This window comes from Lonchura striata, chromosome 9 (assembly GCF_046129695.1).
Source record: "Lonchura striata isolate bLonStr1 chromosome 9, bLonStr1.mat, whole genome shotgun sequence".
Taxonomy (NCBI): Eukaryota; Metazoa; Chordata; class Aves; order Passeriformes; family Estrildidae; genus Lonchura; species Lonchura striata.
The window spans coordinates 2,219,315-2,245,478 of NC_134611.1; the positions used below are offsets into that span (position 1 = coordinate 2,219,315).

Consider the following 26,164-nt stretch of genomic DNA (forward strand, 5'->3'; position numbering starts at 1 on the left):
CCCATTCTTCCACAATGAAGGTAGGTAGTGTTGTTTTGCTGCATCTTCTTATGAGGAGTGTGTGCTGATGCTTTAAGTCCCTGATACAGGTCCTACTCACAAACAAGGCTGTCCACAGGTAATTTGTTGCCTTTCTGTCCCTTCTTTGCAAGTGACTCACCTGCCAGGCCCTGGGGTGCTGTGCTGGTGGGACTTAGATTTTGCTTGTGGACAAGTTTGATCAATCACAGGGTTTTTTATCTCCTGCAGCCTTTTATAGTAGAGCACAAAACAAAATGCCAGACCCAGACTGTTGTTTGGAATTGTGGCTCTGGCAAGCTGTGCAGAAGTGAAGAAGTTAAAATGAACAAGCATCTCATACTAGAAATATAAACAGCTGGAATATGTGTCAGCCTCCTCCCCCCTGGGAGTGTGTTGGATTGTTCTCTTTGATTTTACATCTCTGCAGAAATTTATGGTCTCGGCTCCTTTTATTTATGACATTCTGATCCTCGACCAAGCGATTGATTGAAATACAACAGTGCCAAGCTGCAAGTCTGTATTTCAGAGAGGCTGAAGTTCAGGAGGCAAAGCAGCAATGCAGTCATGGATTGAAGGCTGCACTGGAATCCTGTAACAGAGGTTGCCCACATTTCTATGCCCCTAAGCTTGTTCAAAGGAGAGAATTATCATGACAAGGGTTATGCCTCTTCTCTGTCCCTTCTCTTAGGCTGCCTGTTCTTGCTGAAAGTATACTGTATGTTAAATATGCAATCTTACCAGCCCTCTAAGGGCTAACTTTGGCTTGCAGAGATGCTAGTCCTCATTTTTCCAGCTCAGACCCAGCAGTGTTGATGCACTCTTTTGTCAGTGGCTGTGAGTAGCATAACATATTCTCTTGCAGCTACTTGGATGTAACAGTAGTGGGTTTTGAGAATTCCAACCAAGAAATTGGAATTGGTTGGGGTGGGGGGGTGGGGGGTGTCACCATTAGTGATTTTGGTTGAATATTAATATTAGTTTTTTTTTGTTTCAAATACATCACAGAATTAATTTTCACCACCTTGCACTGATTACAGAAATATTATAGAATATACTATTTGGGATATATTCAGAGAAAAGGAATAATAGAGGCATAGCTCTGCCTTGCTGAGTGTGCTGCTGCAGCAAAGTGATGCATGTGGTATCCCAGCATCATGATTCCTGGCTTGCAGGTGGATGAAGGCACTGCATGCTAGCCAGATACACCAGAGGCAATTGGAAAAAAAGAGCAAGTAAATTTATATATATATATTCTCAAACTAGTGGCATACAGCGATGACAAGATGTAACAGAGTGAGACAAAACACTTTACTGTGTAACTTTCTGTGCAGCAAGGGATTTGTTGCTTTTTTGTTATCCCTGTAATAATTGTTACTTGTCCAGAAGTAACAGGTTCTGCTGTCTGCCTGCAGTCCCACAGCACCTGGTTCTTCTGTGATCCCATGGCTGTGGGATTGGAAGCACGGGATGCAGCTGAGCTCTGGGACCTTAAAACTTCACTTGAGCAATTGCTCTCCTAGCTGAGGAAGCATCTCAGTGTCAGGGACCTGATCACCAGATCAGGTGTCAGTTGCTGCAGATCCTCTGCTGAAGGTTGTTGCTTCTGTGGCTGAGTTGACAGAAAATGGTTAAATACTGCTATTTCCAGGGATCTTGGCTTAAACTGAGATGGCAAGGTTGAATTTGGTAAAATTTCAGACTAGAAGCTGAAATGACTGAGATGCAACCAGAGGTGCCCTCTGTCATTTCTGCCTTGAGGTGGCAGTTTCTGGCAAGGCAAGGAAGGTGTGTGAATGCCAAATGCAGTTTTTATTTGTTGCAGATTTTAGCAGCAATGCTGCTGCTCCTCAGCCACAAAAATGTGAGTGACAAAAGCATTGAAAATTTGATTTTTTGAAGTGGCTGTGTGAGGCTGGAAGCAGGAAAGAGCAGTGTTATGACATGAGAAGTGACTCCACCAGCCATCAAAACTTTCCAGTGAGGTTCATTTCTGTACTGAAAACTCCTCTGGCTGAAACAAATCCGTGCATGATGCTTTTGGAAGTGCTGACATGACAAAACTGGGGGCTGGGAAAGCTGCAGGATGGGCTGGCAGAGGAGAGGTGTTGAACCAAGCAGGAGGCTGCCATGGGCAGTTCAGGAGCTCGGGCAGAGAGCAGAGCCTCTGGTGGAACAGGAGGTTTGGAAGGGGAGGAAAAACAAATAGGAAATTGCAAAGTGAGATGGGGGACCAGATCTGCTTTCTCTGCCTAGTTTTAGCTGGGGTTGGAACTAGGTGACCTTTAAGGTGCTTTCCTACCCAAACCATTCTGTGGTTCTGTGATGATTCCAACTTCCCAAGTCACTTCCTGAGCAGGAGAGAGCCTTCCTGACACCCATAGATCCCAAAGTTTACCCAGAGTGCCCAGAAATGTGGAAAATCCTATTTTGGGATAGCCAAGTGAGGTGGTGAGTGAGGGTGGGGGGAGCAGGAACTGACTCCTCTGCTCATGGCACTTGGTGGCCATTCCAGAGGGGGGCTTTGACTTGCTCTGCTGCTCTCTTGCATGCTCTGCTCGTGGAGCTCCTACTCCTATTTTGGCCAGAAAACCACCAGGCTGGGCTGGCAGCTTTACTGTTTTAAATTGGGAAGGACTCAACCTCTAATTACAAAAGAATTTGATTTTTCCAAGTAATTGAAGTTGTTGCAAGACTCTCAGCTTGTTGTATCAGAGGCTTTTAAAAAATTCAGGAATTTGGGTAGAAATTGCAGGTTCTTACTGTGGAATGTGTAATATATTGATGTTTAGGTGTGGAGCTGTAGACATTCACTTGAAAGTATTCAAACACAGGAAAGGTCTGTGTACCCTGCTGCTTCACATGGCAGGGCAAAGGCTGGTTTACAAGAAAGAGTGTGTTAATTAAGAATAGCATATGCTTTTGGGTAGAAGAAACCAGCTGTAATTTTTTTGTGTCCAGCATAAGCTATATCATAAGTAAGCTGCTTCTTTTGTGAAAATACTGCTTTCTGAATTAGAAAAAGGTTAAGTGGTTATGTTTAGCTTGCAATTTACAGGAAATATCAAGGAAGTATTGAGTGTAATTACTGGAGATTGAGATTTTGTTTGGATGTTAACTAACAGATTGGTTAATGTCATGTAAACGCTATTTGTCTCTTAGATTGGAAAAAGTTTTCCTTTAAAAGGGCAGCTATTGTCTCCTACTCTGATGCTTGGACACTGTTGTAGCAAATTACTCCTGTTCTAAGGAAAGGTGGCACTCCTCAAACATCTCTGGAGCATCCTAGAGGTACTTTGAGCTGAGCTAACCAACACAAGGCAGGGAAAGGCTCAGGCACAGCCTCAGTGCTCAGCACTAAGGGCTGCTCCACAGGCAGCTGCTTCCAGATCCTGCATCCCTCTGGCTAAGCCTGCCAAGGGTTGCACTGTATGTTTGGAAATCTCCTTGTTCCTGCTTGGGACCAGTGAAGATCTCTTCATTCTGCCATTTCTGTGCCTGCAGACCTCATAAATCCACCCTCTGCCTTCACAACCGAGATGTGCTGTGGGAAGTGTCCATGGCACTGGTCTAGCAGCCTCAGAGCTGTTCCTTTTGCCAGTGGTGTCTGGCCAATGTCACTCCACAAAGCAGAGGATGGCTGCTGATGTCCTTTATTTACCAAAAGTTAGGGTTGCCTTCAGTTTTCAGGCTTCACAGTACCTGTTTCATCCCAAGCCATGGAGTGAGTTACTCAGTATTTCCAGCATGGCTCAGAATATATTTCTTGCTCCTGCAAATGTCTGTGTAAATCTCTATAAATATCTTGTATTAGATTGACAAAACCCCCCAACAATTGCAGTACAGGCTGTGTTTGTGTTTGTGTTTCATCCCCTCTGCTTGGACATCCATGGATTTTCATACAGGTGATGGGACAGAAGGAATTGATTGCTCCAGGACTGACCTGGTTTCCTTCATGCTGGCAGGGTCCAAACACCACTCACGTCACCCTTTGGGCTGCAGGCACTGGGAATATGCAAGTTTTGGCATAGTCCATGAAAAGAACGTCAGGAAAGGAGCCTGCTGGTGGTCTTTGCCACCTCCATGTCTGCTTTTCCTCTTAAAAAAGTGCCCCACAAACCAAAAACTGTGGGAAGCCACTGCTTTAGGGCTTTTTTTGAGCGTAGTATTTCCTTCCACGCATACACCAAAATGTGTACAGTGAGTCATGAAATCACAGCTCCTAGTAAGCATAAGACCTGCTCAAAATTATGTTACACATTTTACATTTATTTCCCTTCTCCTGACTGTCTTTACTACTAATTTCCAACTGTGATTATGGTGCAGTTATTAATTAAGTCGTTATAGTTAAATGAGTAATCTGCAAAGCTTTGCTTTAGATCAGAGCACTGTTTAATTATGACATTAGTTATAGTATGTTGGTTTTTATTTTTTGACTGTAATCTGGAAAATATTTTCCCTGTCTTAAATTGTGTTTCTTAAAGGGAAATTCTGTGATGAGACTTAAAAGAACTGGAAAAGTTTACGTAGACATTATGGGAATGTCAACTAAATATTTAAATATTATTAACGAAATATTTAATGTATTGGAATATTAACTTCAATATTTAAAACAAAAAAAACCAACCCACCTCGACCCCACGTTATCCTGCAGAGTGCTGGCATTTTTCACGGGCAGTTTGCTCAGATTGTTCAGATCCTCAGTGGGCTCTTGAAAAGGCTCCAGGTGCTGAGTCATGTGCGTGCTGGGGCCGAGCTGCTGCTGGGAGCCAAGAAGGATTGTTGAGCGAGGAATATTAAAATAGTCTGTTTATGACAGTCATTAATAGGGCTGGTGTGGAGGGTACGGCAGCCTCCTGTGAAAGGTGGCTTTGCAGAGGCTCAGCCAGGAGGGATTTGTATCTTATTTGGGTGTTATTGCCTTACAGTGGTCAGTAAAAGAGAGTGAGAAACGCTGAGCTCATATCTTAGTCAGGAAGGAAGCATTTGATGAATTTAAACTATGTCAACGCCCAATTTTATAAATGGTTAAAGTTATATTTCCTGTGATCTTTCCTGTTAAAGATATATTTCATCACCTCCAAAGGGTTAATATTTCCCTTCGCTCCCGCTGCAGGTAGCGCGAAGTGCAGCCGAGCTGTAAAGTCAGAAGGATACAGGTGGAAAATACCTTTGGAAGAGAACATTGTTTGTCCTCATTTCACGCCTCATTAGCCGCGCTGCCGGAGGAGCCTCCCGCTTTGTTCCGGGGTCAGGAGCCTCCCGCATTGTTACGGGGACAAGGGACATCTCCTCCCCATCCCAGGGCTCTCATCTTCGGACCACCTGCGTTTGGGGTGGACAGCACCCTCCTCCCCTCGGCTCTCCTGGCACTGGCCTTAACTAGCAAAGGAAAAGACGGCGGCAATTATGGCACACACAATTAACGAGCTTCTAATCTCCAGCCTTGTGTGTAATTGCTGCTGTCAAATACAATTAGTCTCTGCCCAAGTTCCCTTCCCAGGGGGATGGCCAGGCCGTGGCACACAGGGAGAGGAGGGGGGCGAGTGTCTGAAACTTTAGGAGAGTTTGCATTTTCTTGTTGTCTCCCCAATAATCTTCACTCCTCAAATAAAGAAATGTTAATCCAGAGCATTAGGGGAACAGCAGAGCAGGTCTGCTCTTGGATCTGAAGTGTCTTCTGTAAAATTTCTCACCTGACACTATACCAGTTTAATTACAAATCAATATCAGCACATATCAGGGATTTACTTGTACTTTCCTGTGAGCCTGACAGGGCTCCAGCATATCACCTATCCTGCTGTAACAACAGACTAGATTTGCTACACCTCCCAGGTGTAGTTTGGGGAGCTGGGACATGGGCCAGGGTTTCTCCTACCCCTGCCAAGCAGACCTGTATGAACATCCAGCAACTGCAGCTCCTCCAGGCTTGGTGGCTCAGGACCCCTTGGTTGCACTTCTAAGCCCTGCAGCACTTTGAAAGGCCATGACAGATTTTGGTGGCTTCTTTGGTGGCTGCTGAAGACTACCACATTCCTGCCAAGGAGAGTGCTGCTGTGTGTGCACCCTGTAGACAGGTACAGAGCAAGGTGATATGTGCCTGTCCCCAGGGCTGGGTTCTGTGCCTGACCATGCAGGAAGGCCAGGGAATGTGCCAGGCTGACACTGCACTGGAGGCACAGGTAAGCTGGAGAAAGGTGAGTTGTGCAGCACAAATGCAGATTGGAATCTGCACTACACATTTGCTGCTGCAGAAATGCTTGAGAAGCTTTGACTAGAGTAATTTTGTTAGGTGTATTCCTTGTCTGCATCCCACAAAGCTGGATACAACTGCTGCTCTGGCTCAAGCTCCATCAGGCTCAAAGGAAGAGGAAAATAATACAACAAGTAGTGCAAACTTCTTCCATGTGGTGTGGTGGCTCAGGTGGGTCCTGATGCATCACTCTCATTTAAGTTGTCTTACTTTTCTGTTTCCAAGGTGCTGAAAAACTTCAGTCTTGACCATTTTAAGGTATTAGCCAGGGTAACTTTGAAGATAAGCATTTTGAAGAGATGAACTTTTTTTGCTGATGGCTTTCTCTTCTTTTGAAATATCTATTTATGGGAAGTTATTTAAGGATTTTGGGTGTGGAGAAAAGCCAGAGCGACATGTGTGGGGACTGGAGGGATGATAGATGTGCAGTGCAACACGGCCACCTGCCTTGTCAAATAGCTATTGCTGTGTTTGCTGGGTGTCTGGGCATGCAAAACCAGCAAGGCAGAGTTCCCATGTTGCTCTGGATAAAACTGGGATGCCCTACGTTTAACCCATGCCTGGGATCTAGCTCTTCTGTTAGCTCAAAATTATGGTCTTTCATTAGGCTTTACTGAAACTTGTGCTGTTCCTGCCGTTTTGTAGTATTTCTGTAGGACTTCTCTGTACCTTCTGTCAGAATTAGGAGTCCCTTGCCCTGCATGTAAATAGCTGTGTCCCATTCCATCCCAACTAATCACTGAGAGTGAGTTAATTTGCATATCTATAGCTACTTCTGGCTCTCGAGCTTGAAGTGGGTCATTGGGAGGACCCATGAATTTGCCATCTTGTTAAATCTGTTGTAGCCTTTTTTGTGTAGATTGGAATAAACCTTGGTTGTGGAAATGAAAAACAATCCATCCCTGTCCTGTCTTCAGGGATAGGGCAAGAGAGTGATCCACCAAACCAACCCCCATCAGGAAACTACTGCTCCTCCTCCTAAATGATAATTTTCTTCCCACTCCTCAAAAATGCCAAAGGAAAAATGGATCATTATTGCAATCATGGGAGAGTTTTGTGACAAAACCCTTGCAAAGAAAATGTTTGTCTCTAATTGTTCTGCATTTCCATAATGCTTAGTATGATAAAACCATCTTCTCTTTCTCCTTTATTTTTCAATCATGATTAGGCTTTAATGTTGTTAAAGCTTATAAGTGAGTTTGAGCCACTGTCTTGTTGAAGAGAAGATGGAGCTGAAATTTTCAGTGAGACATTGGACAGGGTTTTTAATGTGTCTGTCATTATATGTTAACCTCTGAACTGGGACACGACGTCTGTTTTATGGCTGACAACAATTTAAAAGTATACATCTTGACATGGTGGATAAAGGAAGAAGGGGGGGTGGAGAAGAAAAAAAGAATTAATGATGTTAGCAAATATTAGTCCCTGTATTTCCATTTTGCTCTGAAAGTGGTTGTCAGGCTTTGAGGCTGCCTGGAGCAGCATTGCCAGTGACAGCCAGCCGGGATGCCATTGTCCCTTGGATCGAGCTGGGCTGTTATTGACAAAGTCAGTGCACTGAGGCAGGGACAGGGATGCTCCAATGTCTGTTCTGGAGCATCTGCTTTTCTCCTGGCACTCCTGGTGACATTTGAAAAGAGTAGTTCTGGGCTTAGTGGAGTTCCCTGTGCCAGTCCCTGAGCCCATCTGAAGTCAGGGGGGTTGAAGGTGTCTCTTCAGGAGTACATTTGCTGCATACTGAAGCCCAGATTTGCCTGTGGTTTATGCTGGTTTTGGCCAGCCAGACCCACCCACCAAAGCTAACTGTCACAGGAGCAGTGATTTTGACATCAGCCTTAATTGTACACCAGCCACAAAGAATCAGTGGGCAAGGGGAAAACATGAGAAATTTCACTGTTTAAGGCATGTCTTGCACTTCTCTATCATCTTTTCCCCTGTTTCTTACATGCCACTGCCTTGGCTTTGGCACACAAGTGCAATCCTCCAAGGTGTCTTCACATGCTGGCACAAATTCCTCATTATTCCCACAGTTTTTAACTGGCATGGAGCAATGTCCTCATGGAGTTCACAGCAATTTTGCCATTCCTACAGCACCTCTCCTGCATGGTCCACCTGTGGATGCTGTCATCTCCCTTGGGTCCAGGTTCCAGATTATGGAAGCCCGGGATCCTGCTATTCCTTAACTATTATTAGTTACATGTGCATCTGCAGTGCTTCTGGACAGTGCTGCCAGCAGTGAAAGAAATTGAGCTGGCTTAATTGAGAGCCACATAGTTAATTATTAGTGCCTTTTTAACGGAGGAGACAGGAAATTTGCAGTGTCAGTTTTTAATTTCATTGTGGTTTGTGGGAGAATGTGACTTTAAACTCATGAGTCATTACCTGCATATAAGTAGCCCTAAAAGCTCTCTTTTGCTGTAAAAATTTCAAAATATTTAAGAAAGAAAAGGGCATCTGTCTGTTACTGATCCCTTCAGGATGAGCAAGAAATAAAAACACCAGTTGTTGTCAGTGCTGTCAGTAGCTGTGACGTGATTTGGAGGGAACTGCTGCTCCTTGCTCCACTTTTTGTGTCACTGAGCTTGGAACATCGTGCTCAGATATTGTATGGGAGTTCTGGCAGGCTGGGCTGCAAGGATTTTGGAAGTGAGCAATGAGCTCATGGATAGGCAGGTTGTCAAAGTCAGCTGGAAAGAAACCAGTTTGTGTCTGCCTTGGAAGAAACCAGTTTGTGCGTCAGCAGAGTTAACTTTTTTGGGAAGCTTGGACACATTCCCCTTTGAAAGCCCATTGAGGATGAATGGTGGAGCCTTGTCTTTGTTTTCATGGCTAAATACTGAGAAAACAGAATATTTTCCTGTGCCTTCTTCATAAACTTGTTCTACATATCAAGGACTGTGGTGGAATAAGCTTGCTTCAATATTCATAAATTGAATATTGAATTACCTATTTCTGTGTGAAAGATATGAGATAAAAGCTACTTGGACAAAGTAACTTGTATATGGATTAAAAATCAAAGAAGTTTTTGCTTGAGTGTTTCTTCCCCAAGAAAGCCTTTATCACTAAGTTCCCCGTTGACCTTATGTGTACTTAATCAACGTGATTAATCTTTGGTAGAAATGTATCCATTGTGCAAAGAAGGTGAACTTAATCCTAGAAATCTTTTTTTTTTCTTTTTTTTTTTTTAAATCTCTGCTTCTAGAAAGATTAAATGTATTTTTTCAAATGTTTTTTCTGACTTGGAAAAAAAGCAACAACCAAGAACTAGAGTGGCCAGAGATAAAATAATATAGATTAAAAATTTTGTGCCGTTTCTGACACTGATTGAATGCCCATCATCCCTCTGTGTCAAACAGGATAGACTAGTAGTGAGTATAGCTTCATTGTATAGGAATAACTCTTCTGTGCACTTTCAGGTGATCTGAAATTAATTTTATTTTATTAATGGAATCTAAGTAATTGATGGACAGTAAGGTTCCCTGCTAAATAATTTTTTAAGAGGGGCACTGCACTGTAAGGACTCTGAAGCCCTTTCCCTTGAAAAAGGAGAACTTCATGTCACTTTCTGCTCTAAATTAGAGAGAGCCTACTTGCCATGGAATGGTCTTCAAAGCCAATTTCCTTTCTGTGTGTTCTTACAAAGTTTGTCTGTGATATCTGCAAACCTCGTGTTATGGCTTTGGGCTGGTACAGGAGAACTGAAAGGTGGAACTGGTTGGCTAAGGCTGGGCAGAATGTGAATGTATTATAGGGAGCTAATATATTGATTTAAAACAAAAGCAACCTGAGGAGTAGGAAGAAAGACAAATATAAGTATGTTTTAATAAAAAGAAACCCCACAACATCTTTCTAGGTAGAATTCTGATGGGACAGCAATGCTTTTGGGTGTAATGAAGCTGATGAGAGGGATGGAGCACCTCTGCTGTGAGGAAAGGCTGAGAGAACTGGGATTGTTCAGTGGACAAGACAAGGCTTTGGGGTGATCTAATTGTGCCCTTCCAGTACCTGAAGGGAACCTACAAGAAAGATGCAGAAAGACTATTTACAATAGCTGGAGTGACAGGACAAGGGGAATTACTTCAAATTGAAAGAGAGTAGGTTTAGATTAGATATCATTAAAAAAATTCTCCCCTCTGAGGTTGGGGAGGGCCTGACACAGGCTGTCCTGTGGCTGCCCCTGGATCCCTGGGAGTGTTCCAGGCCAGGCTGCATGGGGCTTGGAGCAACCTGGTCCAGTAAAAGGTGTCCCTGCTCATGACAGGAGAGTGAAACTAGATTATTTTCAAGGTCCCTTCTAACCCAAATCATTCTAGGTTTCTGTGGTTCTGTGTATTGCAGCTACAGAGAAGCTGCAAGAGGCTGGGATTTTGCTGCTGATCTTTATCACCCTAGGTGTGACCCTCTGCCATCCCAGAAAGCCTCAGACCTGTTCACTGGCAGCAGCAAGCTGCAAGGAATGGGCTGGTTTTGTAAGGAATTGCTGCTGCAAATTCCAAACCAGTTCTGGCTGCTTATCTGAAAACCAAAATACTTAATGCTATGGAAGAGTTGGGGTTTCTGGTTCCCTGCACCCCCTAATTGGGTCAGGCTTTCAGACAGCAGGCACTTACCCCTGCTGAAAGTCTGGCATCAATGTAAAGTCAGGCAATTGAAGAAGCCAGGCTGCAGGATGGTTTTTTGAAAAGGTAGGCCTGGGGCTCCATATCGATCAATCATTATTCTAATTGTTCATTTCTATTATGGTGGGAATCATTCAGAATCCTAGAGTTCCTGGGAGTAAATCATTTGGAAATGCTGCCCATTATAAAATTTAATTTTAAATCTATATTAAATAGATTTATAAAGGCAAGCTTTGCAATCTAGTAACAGAATATTATGCTGCCTCACAGAGGCTCAGCTTTTGGGTCCTGAGGGGCCAGGGTTGGGAATGAGAGTTGGCAATATGGTGGGAGCCAGGATGCTGGACCAATCTTTTTTTTTTTTCTTTCAGACACCAGAGAAGAGGGGAAAGGAAAGCAAAACTGTATTTGGAGGCCCAGTCATCAGCTCATTATATCAAGAAGAAGAAATCATCAGGTGATTATCTGTGCTGGAATTCAGATAAAAACTGTGTTTTCCTAATGTCATTTTTAAGGTGTCTTTTTCTTTTTTTTTTTTTTTTTTAATATTGCACAAGTGTGGGGGCAACTACAACAGAATAATAAATGACAGGAAAGAACTTTTCAGGTCCATAATCATTTAAATCAATATCTGCCTGTATCATTGCCAGGTAGTAACCTTTCCCTAGCACAAGATGTGGGGGAAGGGTAAGGCTTCCCATTTTTCAGTTATATGGCTTAAAAAAAAAAGGGTAATATTGGATATTTTTTATAGAAAGCTATTCAGGCACTACCTTTTTCAAATAGTTATTTCTTTACCAATATATTCGTTAGGGACTGTTCAGTGAAGGCTTTAGTGTTGGACAATGTTTGCCTTCACGGACAGTTTGTGCCTTATATCAAATTAATTGTTTTCTAGGCTCTGCAGTTAGAAAAGCCAGCTCTGCATTTACTGAACTAGAGTGGCTGCTACTTAAAAGTGTCAAGGTACAAGTAATAAGTGACATTAGCTACTGAATAAGGACACCTGGATGATTTTCATTTGGTTTATTTTTTTGCTGTTCCAGTCTACTAATCATGGGTATAATATACCAATACCTAAATGATTTTGTGGAGGAAATTTTAGTATCATATTTTTAGTTAAAATAAACAGTCAGAGAAGACTAAATTTTTGACAGTGTTTCCCATCATGTCACTCATTTACGTGTGTATGTTCCTGTTTTTTAATGAATGTCTTGCATCATTTTACATCCAGGAAATGTAAACATTGATTTCTCAACATGCAGTCTCCAGCTGGGAACTTACCTGAAGAGTTAAAACTCTAGCACAGCATTTCTTTTGACTTGTTGTCACAAACCAACCAACAGAAATGTCGATCAGGTGGCTCCAAACCCTTTGCAAAGGGCTCAGGTAGGAATGGAGGCAGCTGTTGTGAGCAGGCAGGGTGGCAGCTGTGTGCTTGGCAATAATGCAGGCATTTCCCTGGGGATGCAATCCACTGTGGAGTGGAGTGGAGGGGAATATTTGGCCAGGAATAGTTTCTTTCCCTTGCATGGAGAGCCAGCACATCTTTGACTTGCCCTGGCCCTTGAGTAGAGGTGGTCAGGTATGACCTTGGTTTAATACACTGAGGAATGGCACTGCTGCTGGCCACCAGCTCTTTTTTTGACCCTGCTCCATCAGTGCAGGTCTCAGCCAATATCCTTGATCTCACAGTTTGTGGTTTAAATCCTGTTCAAGCTCTCCTTTTAGGGGTAGAGCAAATCCCCACAGTGCTGAAAAAGTCTTGGTTATCCCAAGTGCTGCCTATGCCCTTTCTTTGGTTTGAAAGACAGAATAATGTACAGAAAAAACAGTTTGCTCTGGTTGACTTGACCAGCGTAATTTTTTCATGTGTTTGTTTTTATTTCCAAGAGTACAGCTGCAAATACATTTTTCCAAACATACCATGAGGAACATAGGTGCTGTTTGTTTAGCACAGCACAGCTGTCCTTACAAATGAGGCTGTAGGCAGGTGCAGTCTCCCACACATCTGGAATAGGGTGGTTCTGCTGAAATTTGTTGAAGTGTCCTGACTGTGCTGCCAGGGTGGAAACTCATGTAGTCTGTCAGCTCAATTTGATTGCCAGACATCAGTGTCTTCCTTGCAAGAAGGGAATGAGCAAGTGTCACATCATCTATCCACAGAGCTGGACAGCTTCACATTTCCTGGTTCTTTTGTTTACTCTTCATTCTCTTCCTGGAACAGGGAATAAACATGCAAGTTTAGGCATATCTCTAGTGTGATAATTCCACTCATAAAAGCATAGCCTTAAACAGCAAAATTGCTCTGGTACCAAACCTGCAAGCAGATAAACCAAAGAGGTTTGGTGTCCAGGTTTGTCTAGAGCAGGTATTGGTTCCATACCTGTACCTGAGGAGAATGACTTTTGTGAGGCTGTGAGTGGTTACTTAAAAAAACATAAGCTTAGCATTTAGTAATTCTTCATAAAACAGAATGTTATCATTTAAAAAATGAAGCATTTTCTGTAGAGGAAGTAAGACTAAACATTTTAAGGGGAAGGAAACTGATTAGCTTAAGCCAAGATAAACTTTAACACACTGATAGCTCTGGGTAAATGCAGTGCTATCAGTTCAGTGGGTATATGTGTGCTCCCTCAAAACCTCCTGTCTGAGAAAAGAAACTTTGGTGCAGACTCTTTTATTGACTCAGTTGTCCATGATGGGTCCAACAAGCTTGCAAAAATTTGAATAGAAATCAAACCACTTCCGTTTTTTTCCCATAACTGTTGATAGGATTAAGTATTTTCTTGTTAGAGGATCACTAAAGAAGCCCAGAATAACTAAGAAAACCCCCTTGTTTTGTGTACTAAAAGCTAAAAGTCAACTCCTCATCAGCCCTGAGTCCTGACAGACTGCTAGAAGCAATTTCTCAGCAGGTATTACTCTGCCAAACAGCCTACCGTGTGCCCTTTAGGATTCTGCTGATCCAAAGGCAGGAAAAGGCTGTTGATTTATCTGGAGCCACGACCTCAGCTTGCACCAGGAGAGAGACAAGAAGCAGGCAGGTGCAGAGTTTTGAAGGGTCACCTAAGCAGGTTCACTTGTTTTATTCTTTACCAGAACATTCTGAACAGTTTATCAAACAATTAAAGCCCTCCAAGCTGATGCTGTGTAATATGAAGTGGAAAGAAATAGAATAGAATGTTTTAAATAGAATATATTTTAAATAGAATAAACCCCTAGTTTGCCATCAGCAGTACTTAGCAACAAAGCAGCAGTGCCATTGATTTCAAATGAGTGTCTAAAATGATTCCTAAATAACACTTACATTCCTTTTATGGAATGAAATGCTTGGGGTTTAGGATGCAGATCTAAATGATGGACGAAGTGAAGTTTACCATACCCTGTCCTAAAGTGAATCAGCAGTAGGAGAAACTCCAGTGGTGCCAGGGCCACTTTTTCTTTATCACTAATTATCTCAAATGTTTCTAATTGAGAACAAGATAGAAAAATGGTCAGTCTGGCTCACAGTATGTTGCACTGATTCCAAATGAAGTCAAGACCATCCACAGAAACAGGTTATACCGATCTAATTGAATCAATTTAGAGAGAGATTCGGGTAAATCAGTGCAATTTGTGTGTTCATAGATCAGCCCTCAAATCAGGAGAAGGTCTCTTGAGCTAATGAGGCTTAGCAGTTATTTACTTTGGGGTACTGGGCACTGGTCATCAATTAGGAGTCATTAATAAACCCTGGCAATAAAGAGCTCAAGTACCCCCAGTGAGTAATGGGGAGCAGTTGCAGGATGTATTAGCATAGTGCTCTGCCTCTGGGTTTCTCTGCAAATCACTTATCTCCCCTCAGGCATTGCATAAAACTCCTGGATGCTGGTGACTGATGATGGGACTTGGAGGTTCCCTTGGAAGGAAAAATTTAGAAATTATCAGTGATTTCAGGCTGGGTATAGTGGTGGTTTGGGTTTTTTACTGCTACGTAAAGCTTTATGTCCCTTTTCTGGTTTTATTACCAGAACAAAGCAGTAGTAGTGGAGCTCTTTCATGATCAAAGCACTCTAATTGGACTTTCACAAACCTGGGAAATGACCAGTGATCTGAGGTTGACTCATGCGTTACCAGTATAAATCTCATCCAAGACACAATCTGAGAGATACACCAAAAATACCAGAGCCTTGGAAATCCAGCTTTATTTTTCAGTATTATTTTTTAGCCGGGGCAAGGAGTAGACAGTTTGTAAGTGTTTTCAGGAAACAAATACATTGATTTGGCAGGTGGAGAATGAGGAATAACCTTGCCAAATGTCCGTGTCCCTTTCCACTTCCACTGGAGGAGCCCTCTTGCACTCTGCCATGAGCTGCTTCCTGAGGGCTTTGGCATGCCAGGATGGGAATGACATCTGCCAGTCAGCACAGAGGCCTTCTTGAGCTGTGTTTTACCTCTTCCATCCAGAGGGATGCTGAAGAAGCTCTTTTTGATCAAAATACCACCCTTCCCCAGACATTTGGGAGCTACCCCAATCACGAGTGGGGCAACCATTTAGGACGTGGGTGCGGAGCGGGCACCCCTGGTGTGCAGGACCTGCCTGATGCTGTGCAATCCATCAGAATTGTATTAATCCCACTAACGCAGCCACCATCTGGTCCCGCTGCCGGGCCGGCTCGTGTGAGCCCCCGTGATGGATGGCCTTGGGAATTGATTAGTTGTTGTGCGAGACAAATGAACTGTTTTGGCAGAAAATACCAGAGGTCGCTGCATGTGGTCAGGCACAAAGGCTGCTGAATTTTAAAGAGCTGCTTCCAGCATCCGTTGCAAGGATGCTGCTTCAGAGCAGCGATGGCTTTTGGGATGAGCCCAGTGCTCCAGTGCACGGTTGGGGTTTTGTTATCTCCCTCCAGTCCTACTTTTGGGAGCACCAGCACTGAAAATGAATGTAAAGCTGCAGAGTCGTGTGGCATACGTGTTGGGAGTTATGGGCTGGTGGTGTGTGTGGGTGGTTGTGCCACAGATGTGTCACTGATAGCTGTGCAATCCCTGTGGAAGAGCTTTCCTGGTTCTGTGGAGCCCATGATGTGCCCAAGCAAAACACCTGTGGGTCCTGGCAGATGGGACTTGGGGTTTTTCAGGTCAGTGTTGCTTCGAAAGGGCTGCTGTCATGGTGATGTTCAGCAGACCAATCTTTTGACTTCAAGATGATTGCCAAGTTTATTGCTTCCCCCTTTTTACTGTCCCCGGAGCAATGACCTTTGGGGCTTTGCTTTGTTGTGCAAAGGGCTCAGGCCTGCCTTCCCTTTGGAGAGCACATCCTTCTGTGGTGGCTCCCACTCAGCATTTTCCTGGCCGCCTCCTCTGCGGCGCTGTAGCGTGTGCGGTGGGTGGGGAATTGGATGACACATGTCCCGCCATGTCCCAGCGGCTCTCGGAGGGATGGCACACGAGTGTGCCAGCAAGTGGGCAACACTTCCCTCGGGACGGCCTGCCGGCTCAAAATAAACTTGAGTTATGGATTTATTCAACTTGTAAAACCTCAGCTGGCATAAATAATTGAGAAAGCAAAGGTTTGTCTGTGGAGCGTACCTCAGGGACCTGCTCCTACCTCCCTCCCTCCCACCACCCTTTCTTATGAAAATGATCCCAGTTGCACTGATAGATAATAACAACACCAAGCAATTAAAAGCTATGGGTGGCTGGAGAGAGGAGAAAAGGTTCAGTTAATGAGCTTTTCCTCTTCCTGTGCCCAGGAGAGCCTCCGAAGTGACGAGGCGATTAAAGCGAAGAGATAATTATAGATTATGTGAAAATGGGTCCCTTGGGGGGCCGAGGGCCTTGACATAAACAGCGAGTGTTGAGTGCCTCTCGGTTCCCTGCGCACGTCCCGTTCCGCTCCGCCGCCGTGCCGTGCCAAGCACACGGGTGAAGCCACCTGTTAGTGACACTCGGGGCCACTCCACAGCAAATCCACTGGGATGTGCCTTGGACCAGTCCCAGGAAAACAGGAGAGGATGCCCAGAGTAGAACCTGGTCTCAGTCCTCTGCCCTGAGCCTTGCGCTGGAGGTAACCTGTGGAGGGGGGAGGAAGGGGACAGGGCAAACCTGGAGGGTGTTCTCTGCACAAGGGTAAATTAATGGGAATTTCAAATCTCTTCTATGCCCTTTTCAGTGGCAGCCTTGGTGCTGTTTGGAAAGCAAGGAGTTTTACACCACTCCAGATAAGAAGGAAGTGATCAACTGGCAGCAGATTTTTTCCATGAGCTGTTTCAAACCTGTTGGTTCAACACGTGTTTTGGACAGCCTATGGAGAAAGCTTGCAAAGCCTTCTAAGCCTGGGGAGAGATAACTTAGTTTAAGTTCTTCCAAAGTCTTTTATTCAAGGATGGAAAAAGCTGCCCATGTGTTATTTGCAGGCAACGGGTATGCTTCAACTCATCTTTAAATCAGAATTAGTGTCTCTTACTGGGATGGAGGAGAGCAAAGGAAATAGCTTTGGGGGCCATCAGCAAGGGAGGAGAGAAACCCTCTGGCCGTCCTCAGGAAACAGATATAAAAGCTCTACCTGCCTTTGCTGACAGTCAGGTGCTTGCTGACTTCAAGACTCCTTTTAATCTCAGCAATTTGACATTAGCTACAGGTTTTGCATCATTGTACACATCTCCATTAGGTTGAGTTTCATGGTGTCTCTCATCTGAAGCAGTCCTGAATACTGTATCTTTTATGTAAATTGAGATTTTTCTGAAAATACTGATGGAAATGCTATGGGTTCTCTCCCCCCTAACATGATCTAAGCATGTCTTTGCATTGGCACTTCTGTATTTCTCACATTTGTTTGATTTTTGCCTGTTTCTACCACTTTCTGGGCCTTGCTGCTGTCTCCTACCAGTTTTATGAAGAGTACAAATTCCTGCTTAGGAACAGGCTGATAAAATCATTGCATCCTTTTTCTTTTCCTGCTACAGTGGAGGTATTATTATATACACATACACATAAAGAAAGGGAAAAAAACGTGTTGCCAAGTTTCCAAGCTCTGTTTCTTATTTGTACTGTATGGTTTTCAATGCAAAGTCAGCACATAACAGTAACTTATTGTTATTCCATTCACACCTGCAAGAAGAATGTCTTCTCTAATATTGGTCCCTCGAAAAATCTGGGATTAACTCCTTTAAGCTCTTTCCTCAGTTTCCCTTCTTGTTTTAGCTGTATCAGATTTTTTTAAATGTCTGGAGTGCAGCTTCATATGATTACTTCATTTGTAGGTAAAATGTTCTCATTGTGACCAGAAAGGGCTTGTTTCTCTTCATTAATATTTATAGAAAAATTGGATATAATATATGCTTAATTTTTTTTTCAGGAGGGCATCAGGAGCAAAGGAATGGTTTAAAGATTGAGAAATAAATGCAGAGTAGAAGAACAAAATTTCCCGAAACCTATCTTCAGGTGGGGAAATTAGTATTCTGGATTAATTCCATTGTGGAGACTTCTGAAAGAAAAGTGGTTTTTTGGAATGGGGATATATAGAGATTTGCAGAGTTGGTTATTCCAGAAAACTAAATCGTATCCAAATAGCTGTGTCAGGTCATTTTCCCCTTACAGACAATAATATCCTCAGGAAAGACTTTAGAAGTCCTGTCTGGAGGCTGTGGTGGGAAAATGGGCTGGTTGTGGTAGGTCAGGGTTGCTGTTCCCTCTCTGCTGGCACAGACCCTACACGTACTCCCTGTGGAGCACAGTCAGGTGCTTTATGGCTGCCACATCCCTGCTGATACCTCTGGTGCTGCCCTGTGAGCTCTGCCAGGGCTCTGCAGCATGTGGAATGACCAGGTGGCATCACTGCCAGGGAGGGAAGGGCACAGCCTGGGGCTCATGATTGTGTCATGGAAAATCACCCAGGAGTAGCTGGGGATGGTTGTGGGCCTCCCTAGTGAGAAGGCACTGGGGTTTGCTGTGGTGTTATGGAAGGAAGTGTGATCTGTAATAAATGAGGGAGGTGTGGCTGTGCAGTGGGGAACCAAATTCCTGTACAGCATTGTTTGAAAAGCAGCTTCTCCCAAAAGGCTGCCAGGGCTGTGCTGGAGAGGTTGGACTAACAAGGTAGGACTGGAGGGGCTTCCCAGCATATCACATCAGCCCTTGTTAGCAGGGGCAGGCATGTCTTGTGACCTCCATCATGAGTCTGTCAAGCTCCATCTCGAGCAGTATAAGATTCTGCTTTTTCTAATCCTGCTGTGAGATTCTTTTTTTTCCTGGAATTCAAGGTAATTGCATTTAAAGAATTCAGTGATCTGTTTCCCAGGAGCTTATGTGTAACGAGCGGGCAAGACCTCCAACAAATGAGTTGGTCAAGAAACTGGGAGCCTCCTGTAATGTCCTTAGGCCTAAACACAGTGTGGAATCCTCTGTGGCTCCCAGCTCTTCACTAGAAAGGTGCAGCCCAGGTGTCTTTGCAGGGACTGCCTCTGTACAAAGAGTAGTGGTGATGTGCTGGAGAGCAGTGCTACTGAGGGAGCAAGGTGAGAGGGAGAGCAGAGAAAGTAAATTCTTTGGAGAAAGCAGTGATCTGCCACTGGAGCAAGTATCAGTGCTTTTTCCCACCTTTTTCTGGCACCATGGCAAGACACAGATGCTTGAGGCCTGAAGAATCAGGCTGTAACTCAGCAAGCCAGATGCGTAACAATAAAAATCAAAGTCAAAGTTGGGTCATGGTGCTCTGCAGAGGACATGGCCTTGCTGGCATTTCATTTTTGGGGGACTGCAGGTTGAAGACTGTCACTTTTTGTTTGTAACCCATTGCTCAGAAATGCAAATGTTACCTAGATTTTACTTTTCCTTCCTGGCGTTCTTCAGCCTGCAAGTTAAAGAGCAATGCAGGTGAACAGAAATGCTGTTGCTTTTTAGCAGCAGGGGATCAGTCCTTAAATTTCCCTGTTGAATTTCTCCTGCCCACAGCAGACTGACCTCCTTACTGGGTCTGACCAGGTCCAGCAAGCTTCCTTTTCTCTGGGTAACTGAGGCTGTCAGTCTGAGTTCTGCTGAGCATCCATAAACTCTTTAGTTAAGGTGATTGAAAACTGGGGATGTCATGTGAGGCAACAGCTCTGTGCTTAACTCTTGTGAAGCTGCCAAGTCCCATAGCAATGCTGATGGGCTAATTTGAACCATGGTTTTCATCTAGAAACCAGAAAGAGAGAGGATTATGTGGGCTTTTTGGCTTGCTTCTGGAAAACCAATGGCCTTTTTTCATTATTCCCTGCTAGCAGCACAGTGACATCACTGTAGTTAGGCCTAAAGGTATTATTCTTGTAAGAATCTGCGAAGGGTCTTAAATTCTTTAGAGGTGCTGTTTGTTTGGCAGGTAAGGATGGAAGTTTTACTGTGTCTGAAGCTAGAGTACAGCTGTTAAGAGGAACTGTAGGTGTGACTCAAGCACCTGTGACACCATCATTTGATCTTTCTTCCTTCAAGCAGTTCTAAGCAAGCCCCTACTGGTGTTGTATCCAGGATCCAACGTGTGTTTAGGGACAGATTGTTTTGAAGGTCTGCTGTTGTTCCTCCTGTTTTCTCCAAGCCACGTTAGTGGCCTCTGTCCAGGGTGGATGGCATTGGATGGGACTTTGTTGTGACCTAGAGTGGCTCTTACAAGAACAGCAGCTTCAGCCTTTTATCTTCTGTGGGATTGCAGTCATTTATACCAAAACTTGAACAAGGATTTTTCTAGCTAACTTCATACATTTCTTGTGCCATCTCACAGGAATAAACTGACACTTGTCTGGGCATAATATGTTAAAAACAACCTTTGTTTTTCTAGGAAGCAGGATCTTCTGTTTCTTAAATTGAGGGAGGTGGGGAAAAAGTACATTATTCTGCACGTGCAATACTAGATGGCTGTTTTGATCCAATGACAGCACTGAAATGTCTGTAACAAGGTTAGAGCATATAATGTGTGTGTGGCCTTTGTGTTGTGTAGTAACATGGTGCCTCTTTTGCTTTTGTTTCCTGAATAGGGAAGAGGACAAGAACATTTTTGATTACTGCAGAGAAAACAACATTGACTATGTAACCAAAGCCATTCAATCAAAAAAAGTGGATGTGAATGTCACAGATGAGGAGGTATGGAGAAAAGATAAGGACCATCAATCTTTTATCTGTTTTGTGTATTAATTCACTGCTACTCCTTTTTAAAATTCCATAGATGAAATTGTAACAAGGTACTGCAACAGTTGGACAAATACTTGGTCATTGAGACAGGGTAATCTATTTGGAAACAACTTTCCACTGGATTTCTGATAGTGTGGATGTCCAACTGTGGGGCTGTAGCATGTCAGATCACAAACTTAGTTTCCATGTTATTTTCAGCAATACCAGCAGCCACTAGTATTGAGTATAAGAGTAAGATCATCTGAATACCTGATCTTAAGAGTAAGATCTTCTGAATACCTCTCTTTCCCCACTTTATACACTAAGTGTGGTTGAACAGAAGTAGGAAGTGAGTGAAACAGCTTTTTTGACCTATGAACCTTCAGGTTGAAGGAGAATTTCTCACATACCACAGGTTTTCATCATTCTCAGACAGAGGGGAAATGAGTGACACTGTCTTTCCAGCTTCCCGGAAACAGTGACATTGTCCAGTTTTTCTCTACTTATCAAACTCAAAACACCAATCCACCACAGGGAGGTAATACAGGCATTGCCAGAAACCCCAAGAAAAAAAACAGTCTAAAACTGTGAATTGGCTTAATCCTTTTTTTCATAAGAGTACACACCTGGTGGGGGCAGTTTCCTGTTGAACCTTCAGGAGTTGTGGCTGTACCAGGTTTGTCACCTTGGCTTCCCTGCTTGCACAGTGCCACCTAGCCCTGTCCCTGGTCCAGCCTGAGCACAGCTCCTTCCAGCACGTTGTGTTTTGGTGAACAGATGAAGTGCTTAGACATTCATAGACTGAGACGCCACAAATTCAGTTGGGTTCTCCTGTAGCTCTAAGCAGATTTCTGCCCTCTGAGCCATGACAGCCCCGGCTGGGGCTCTGAATGCTGATGGCAGGGCCTTTTATTATTAATCAGGAGTTCATGTGAATTAATTTTCAGAGGAGAGGAGGGAGGATGTTCACAATCAGGATTGGAATTTCACATCATAAATTCAATGAACTGAAACTGTCATGTGCCATACAGTCACTGCAACAGCACTGTTCCTGAGCTCCATCCTCCTCCTGCTGATCACAGGTTACAGGAGGAGATGTCCAGGGCAGTCCCACAGAAAATGCAGCTGGAGTCTGTTAATTAATAAAAGCTCATTTTTAGGATCACATGCTTACAATAAATGCATGTTAGCATTGCTTTGTTTCCACTGGCAAGATACTCTTTGTAATTAGCAGCATTTAGAAGCTTGGTTTTTCCTTTCTGTTCAAGTAATGTGTTTGTTCTGTTCAAATATGCTTGTTTTCAAAAAATATTTTGTGGAAGCTGAAGTATCTAAACTATGTAAAAAACTACCAGATTACATTCTCTTTGGGAGTGATCCATGAGTCCCTGATGTAAAAAAAAGTCCTGTTTCTAACTGATGGATATTAGCAGATTGCTGTTGCAGAGTATGGGATTGATTCAGCACAGGCAGGAGCCAAAAAGTCTGCCTACCTGTGAAGGACTTGTGAGAGGATTCCCACTGAGACTAAATTCTCCCAGCTTCAACAATTTTGGTTTACCCCAACAAATGCTCAGCAACCAAAAAAAAAAAAAAAAAGTGTATCAAAAGGAAGAATCTGAAAGAAATTGTTGTTTCATTATATATTATGGAACTGAAAACATTGCTGGTCTTGTTTGGTATCCAAACAGGTTCTTCCCAGTCTGGGAAGTAACTTCTTTTCCAGTGTCATGCAGGTTGATTGAAGTTTTAAAACCCATTTTAGACTCGAGATGACCCAGACTGAGCCTTTTGTGAAGTGTACACAAGCACAATCTTGTCATTTTTATTAACTATTTAAGTGTTGCTGTGTAAATACATCCTGCCAAATCCAAAAGCTGCCTCACCTGGCTTCTGGAGATAATTCACACTATCAATCCTTCAATTTAACTACCCATAAATTGAAAATGCCAGCAGGGTACATACAAAGAGTTAATTTCTTATGAAACAAAATCTACTGAAGCAACAAATAGGCTCATGCTAAGCTGCAAAGACACTCAGCTCAGCCTTTTCTTAGACAATAAAGACTTGGCTGGGGTTGTAGGGTGTTTAGATTTTATTTTTCTGTGGTATGGTAGTACTCCATCTAATTGTATCCCCCATGTTGTGCAAACCTGGAAGAAGTCTGTGAAAGGAGAAAGGAAATCAAGAATAAAAACGTAAAGTGTGGATAAGCCAACTTAGTCAAATTAAAAGGATTTCAGAAAGGGCAGGAGGAGAAGACCCTGGGGTTTAGATAGATGCACTGGGAAACTTCCAAAGCTTCCTTCTCCCCAGAAGAAGTAAACCTCTTCATGTGCAGCATTCAAGCCAGCATACTGCTAACAGTTTGGATATAGTAAACTTCAATTTAGAATTAAACAAAGAACCTAATGACAGTAATCATGTACAAGCCTCCATTTACTGTATCTAGGGTTCAACAGAGTTGAACAGAATCACTTGCACTCACTTATAAGAAGTAGCACAGATTAAAACAACCTGTTTTCCTTGTGTATGTCAGCAGGAGTAATGGAATAAGAAATGGACTGTGGCTGTGAAGTCACCCCAGGCACATCCTGGGAGTGTGGCTCACTTGCTGCCTTTTTGAAAATAGTATTTCTTCACCTTCTAACAAACCAGCAGCTGCTCAAAGGCAGAGATGAGTTGCTTTTGTAATTTGTGCCGAGGTATGTGGAGGTTGTAGCTACATAATTTTTTTTAATTGTTGGTTAAATCACAGTAAACAAACATGTTACCTGTGTGCAATGTTTAAGCCCTTGCCAAAAACTTTAATGAAAGGCATCTGATAGGATGCTCACTTAGTCCCTGATCCTTGTGCTTTTGAGACAGCAAGTGCCAAACTGGTGCCAGCTTGCCAAGGAAAGGACAAGGGGAAAATATATTTGAAGAAGGGTCACATACTTCTGGATTTATAGGCTTTCTCCCATTACAAAAGCTTCACCAAACATTTCAGAGCTCTGAAAGTGATTGACTTCCAAGTCAAGTTTACCTGTGTAATTGTAACAGCAACCCTTCCATTCACTGTTTCTGCTGTCACAGGGGGATGCAGCCATTCTGTAGATATCTGTCTTTTCTTAATTACTGCTCATAGAGCACTTGCCACAAGGTAGAGTGGCTCATTGCTACCCAGCCATTATAGCTGCAAACAACGTGCCTGGAAGTGTAGTTTTATACTGTAGCAGATCCATTCGGTTTGGCTTTGTTCTCCCCTTTCTCTGCTCAGGCTAATTGATGTGAAAATCATTCCCATCCATTTGTCTGCCGACTCAGTGTATGGGAGACAAATCCCTGTCCTGTGCTTTGTTTGTGAACACCCTGTGACTTGGAGCTGAGCAGAATTGATGTGCTGTTGGCTTGAGAAACTGCTGCAGGAGCTGGCCAAGCAGGCAGCAGTTAGCCAAGCAAAGCACAGAAGATTTAAGAGGCAGGGTTAGTGCACTGGGGCTATTTTTATGCTTTTTTTTTTTTTTTTTGTGCTTCAAGGAGGGGGGGAAATGCATCCTCCCAAGTGAGCTCTGCAACAACTGTTGTGTTTGAATTGCAGGGAGGGAATACCTTGATGTTTGACTGCATCTAGCCAAGATCTCACTGCTGCAGCGCTTTCCTACATGAAATTATTCATGTTGCTTTGAGTCTCTCACTGCTTAATGAAATAGTCATGTGGGAATTGTTTTGGGAAAGCTCAATCTGTGGCCCTTAAGATTTCTGCCACATTATTTAAACACACAAACACATGCTGTATGCTGATATAAAGCAACAGCTGGGCAGACTGAAGAGTTTTTCAGTGTGCAGAGGTGATATCCCTGCTAAACAAAGACTGGGACTGTATGTTCAATTTAGCTTGACTTATCACTGAAGTTTATTTTAAGAAAGACATGGGAAACAAGTGGATTTTGTAGCTGTATAGCTGCCTAAGTATGTTAGTTAGAGCTGTTGACTGTTATTCTGATATTCTACAAATAGTTGTGAATATTATCTAGTTTCCATAGAGCCATTAAGGTTGAAAAAGACCTCTAAGATCATCAAGTCCAAACATTTTAAATACCAAATTTGTAGTAATGCTTTTTGTTATGCAATAAGTGGGTTGAGATTCTTCTGGAGGTGTTTTTCCTTCCACATCTCCTGTTGTGCTCTTGCACAGGTGGTCTCCAAAGCCCCTTGCACCCCGTGTCGAGGGCGTAGCATGCTGCAGACATTTCTTGGGTGGAACGTGTCAGCTGTTTAATAGTGCACAGTTACAATGCAGAGCCATTTGAGGCACTAATTAGAAAATATTGTATCCATTTAGAGTTGTGGAGAAAATATATAGGTAAGCAGAGTGTAATTACCCAAAGTGGAATTGGCCCAAGACTTGAAATCCATACTCCTGCAAATAGCACAAGGAGATCTTTAATGACTGTGGATGATCAGGCTCAGGGTTTTGTCTTGTTCAGTAGGCACCATGTGTAGCACAACCAGCCTGCCCGTGTCATGTGCAGGACCAGTTGCACAGTGCTCTGGTACCCCTGAGCTGTCACAACTAACTTTTGGTTTTCCTTTATTGGTCTCAGACAAGTACAGCACCAATGAAATAATATTCTCCTTGTCCAGAGACCAATGCAAGCCCCTAATCTGTAGCATGAATTTTGATATAAAGGATAAAATGTCTTTATTTTATCATGTAATTGTAATAAATACATTTGAATAATTGTGATATTATCCCTCTACACATATATCAAGACACTGAAGTATTTCTTGCTGTTGTGCATATTTCAGATGTGCCTCTTCATTTTGAGATAAACATCTATGGCTTGAAAAAAGTTGGTATTTGTCCAACTGAAATCCTAAGTCTTAAGTAATTACCAGTCCAGAGATGAGTTAAGGATGCTAAATGTGAATTAAAGATCACTCCATATTTACCAATTGTTTTAAGTTGTACTTTTTCCCCCCTTGTAGACTTTGATAGGGGTGTTGAGTGCAAGAATATAAATCATTAAATGGCCTGTGGATGTCATTAGTGCTTCCATGGAAAGTCACTGTCAGAAAATTCATTCTAATGCAAGGTTAATCAGTGTAACATTAAAATTACATGTTACAAATTAATTAGTCACTGGGTCAAAAGTGTGAATTT

The 26,164-nt window shown here is 43.1% G+C and overlaps 1 protein-coding gene across 1 annotated transcript in view; it reads left to right on the top strand.

Moving 5' to 3' along the window:
• Nucleotides 1-26,164, top strand: part of ACBD6 (acyl-CoA binding domain containing 6) — an 80,415-nt gene that overhangs the window by 13,734 nt on the left and 40,517 nt on the right. The window contains exons 4-5 of the mRNA XM_021545838.3: nt 11,262-11,347; nt 20,883-20,988. Of these exons, the coding sequence (XP_021401513.1) occupies nt 11,262-11,347; nt 20,883-20,988 (192 nt within the window). The remainder of the gene's footprint in view (nt 1-11,261; nt 11,348-20,882; nt 20,989-26,164) is intronic.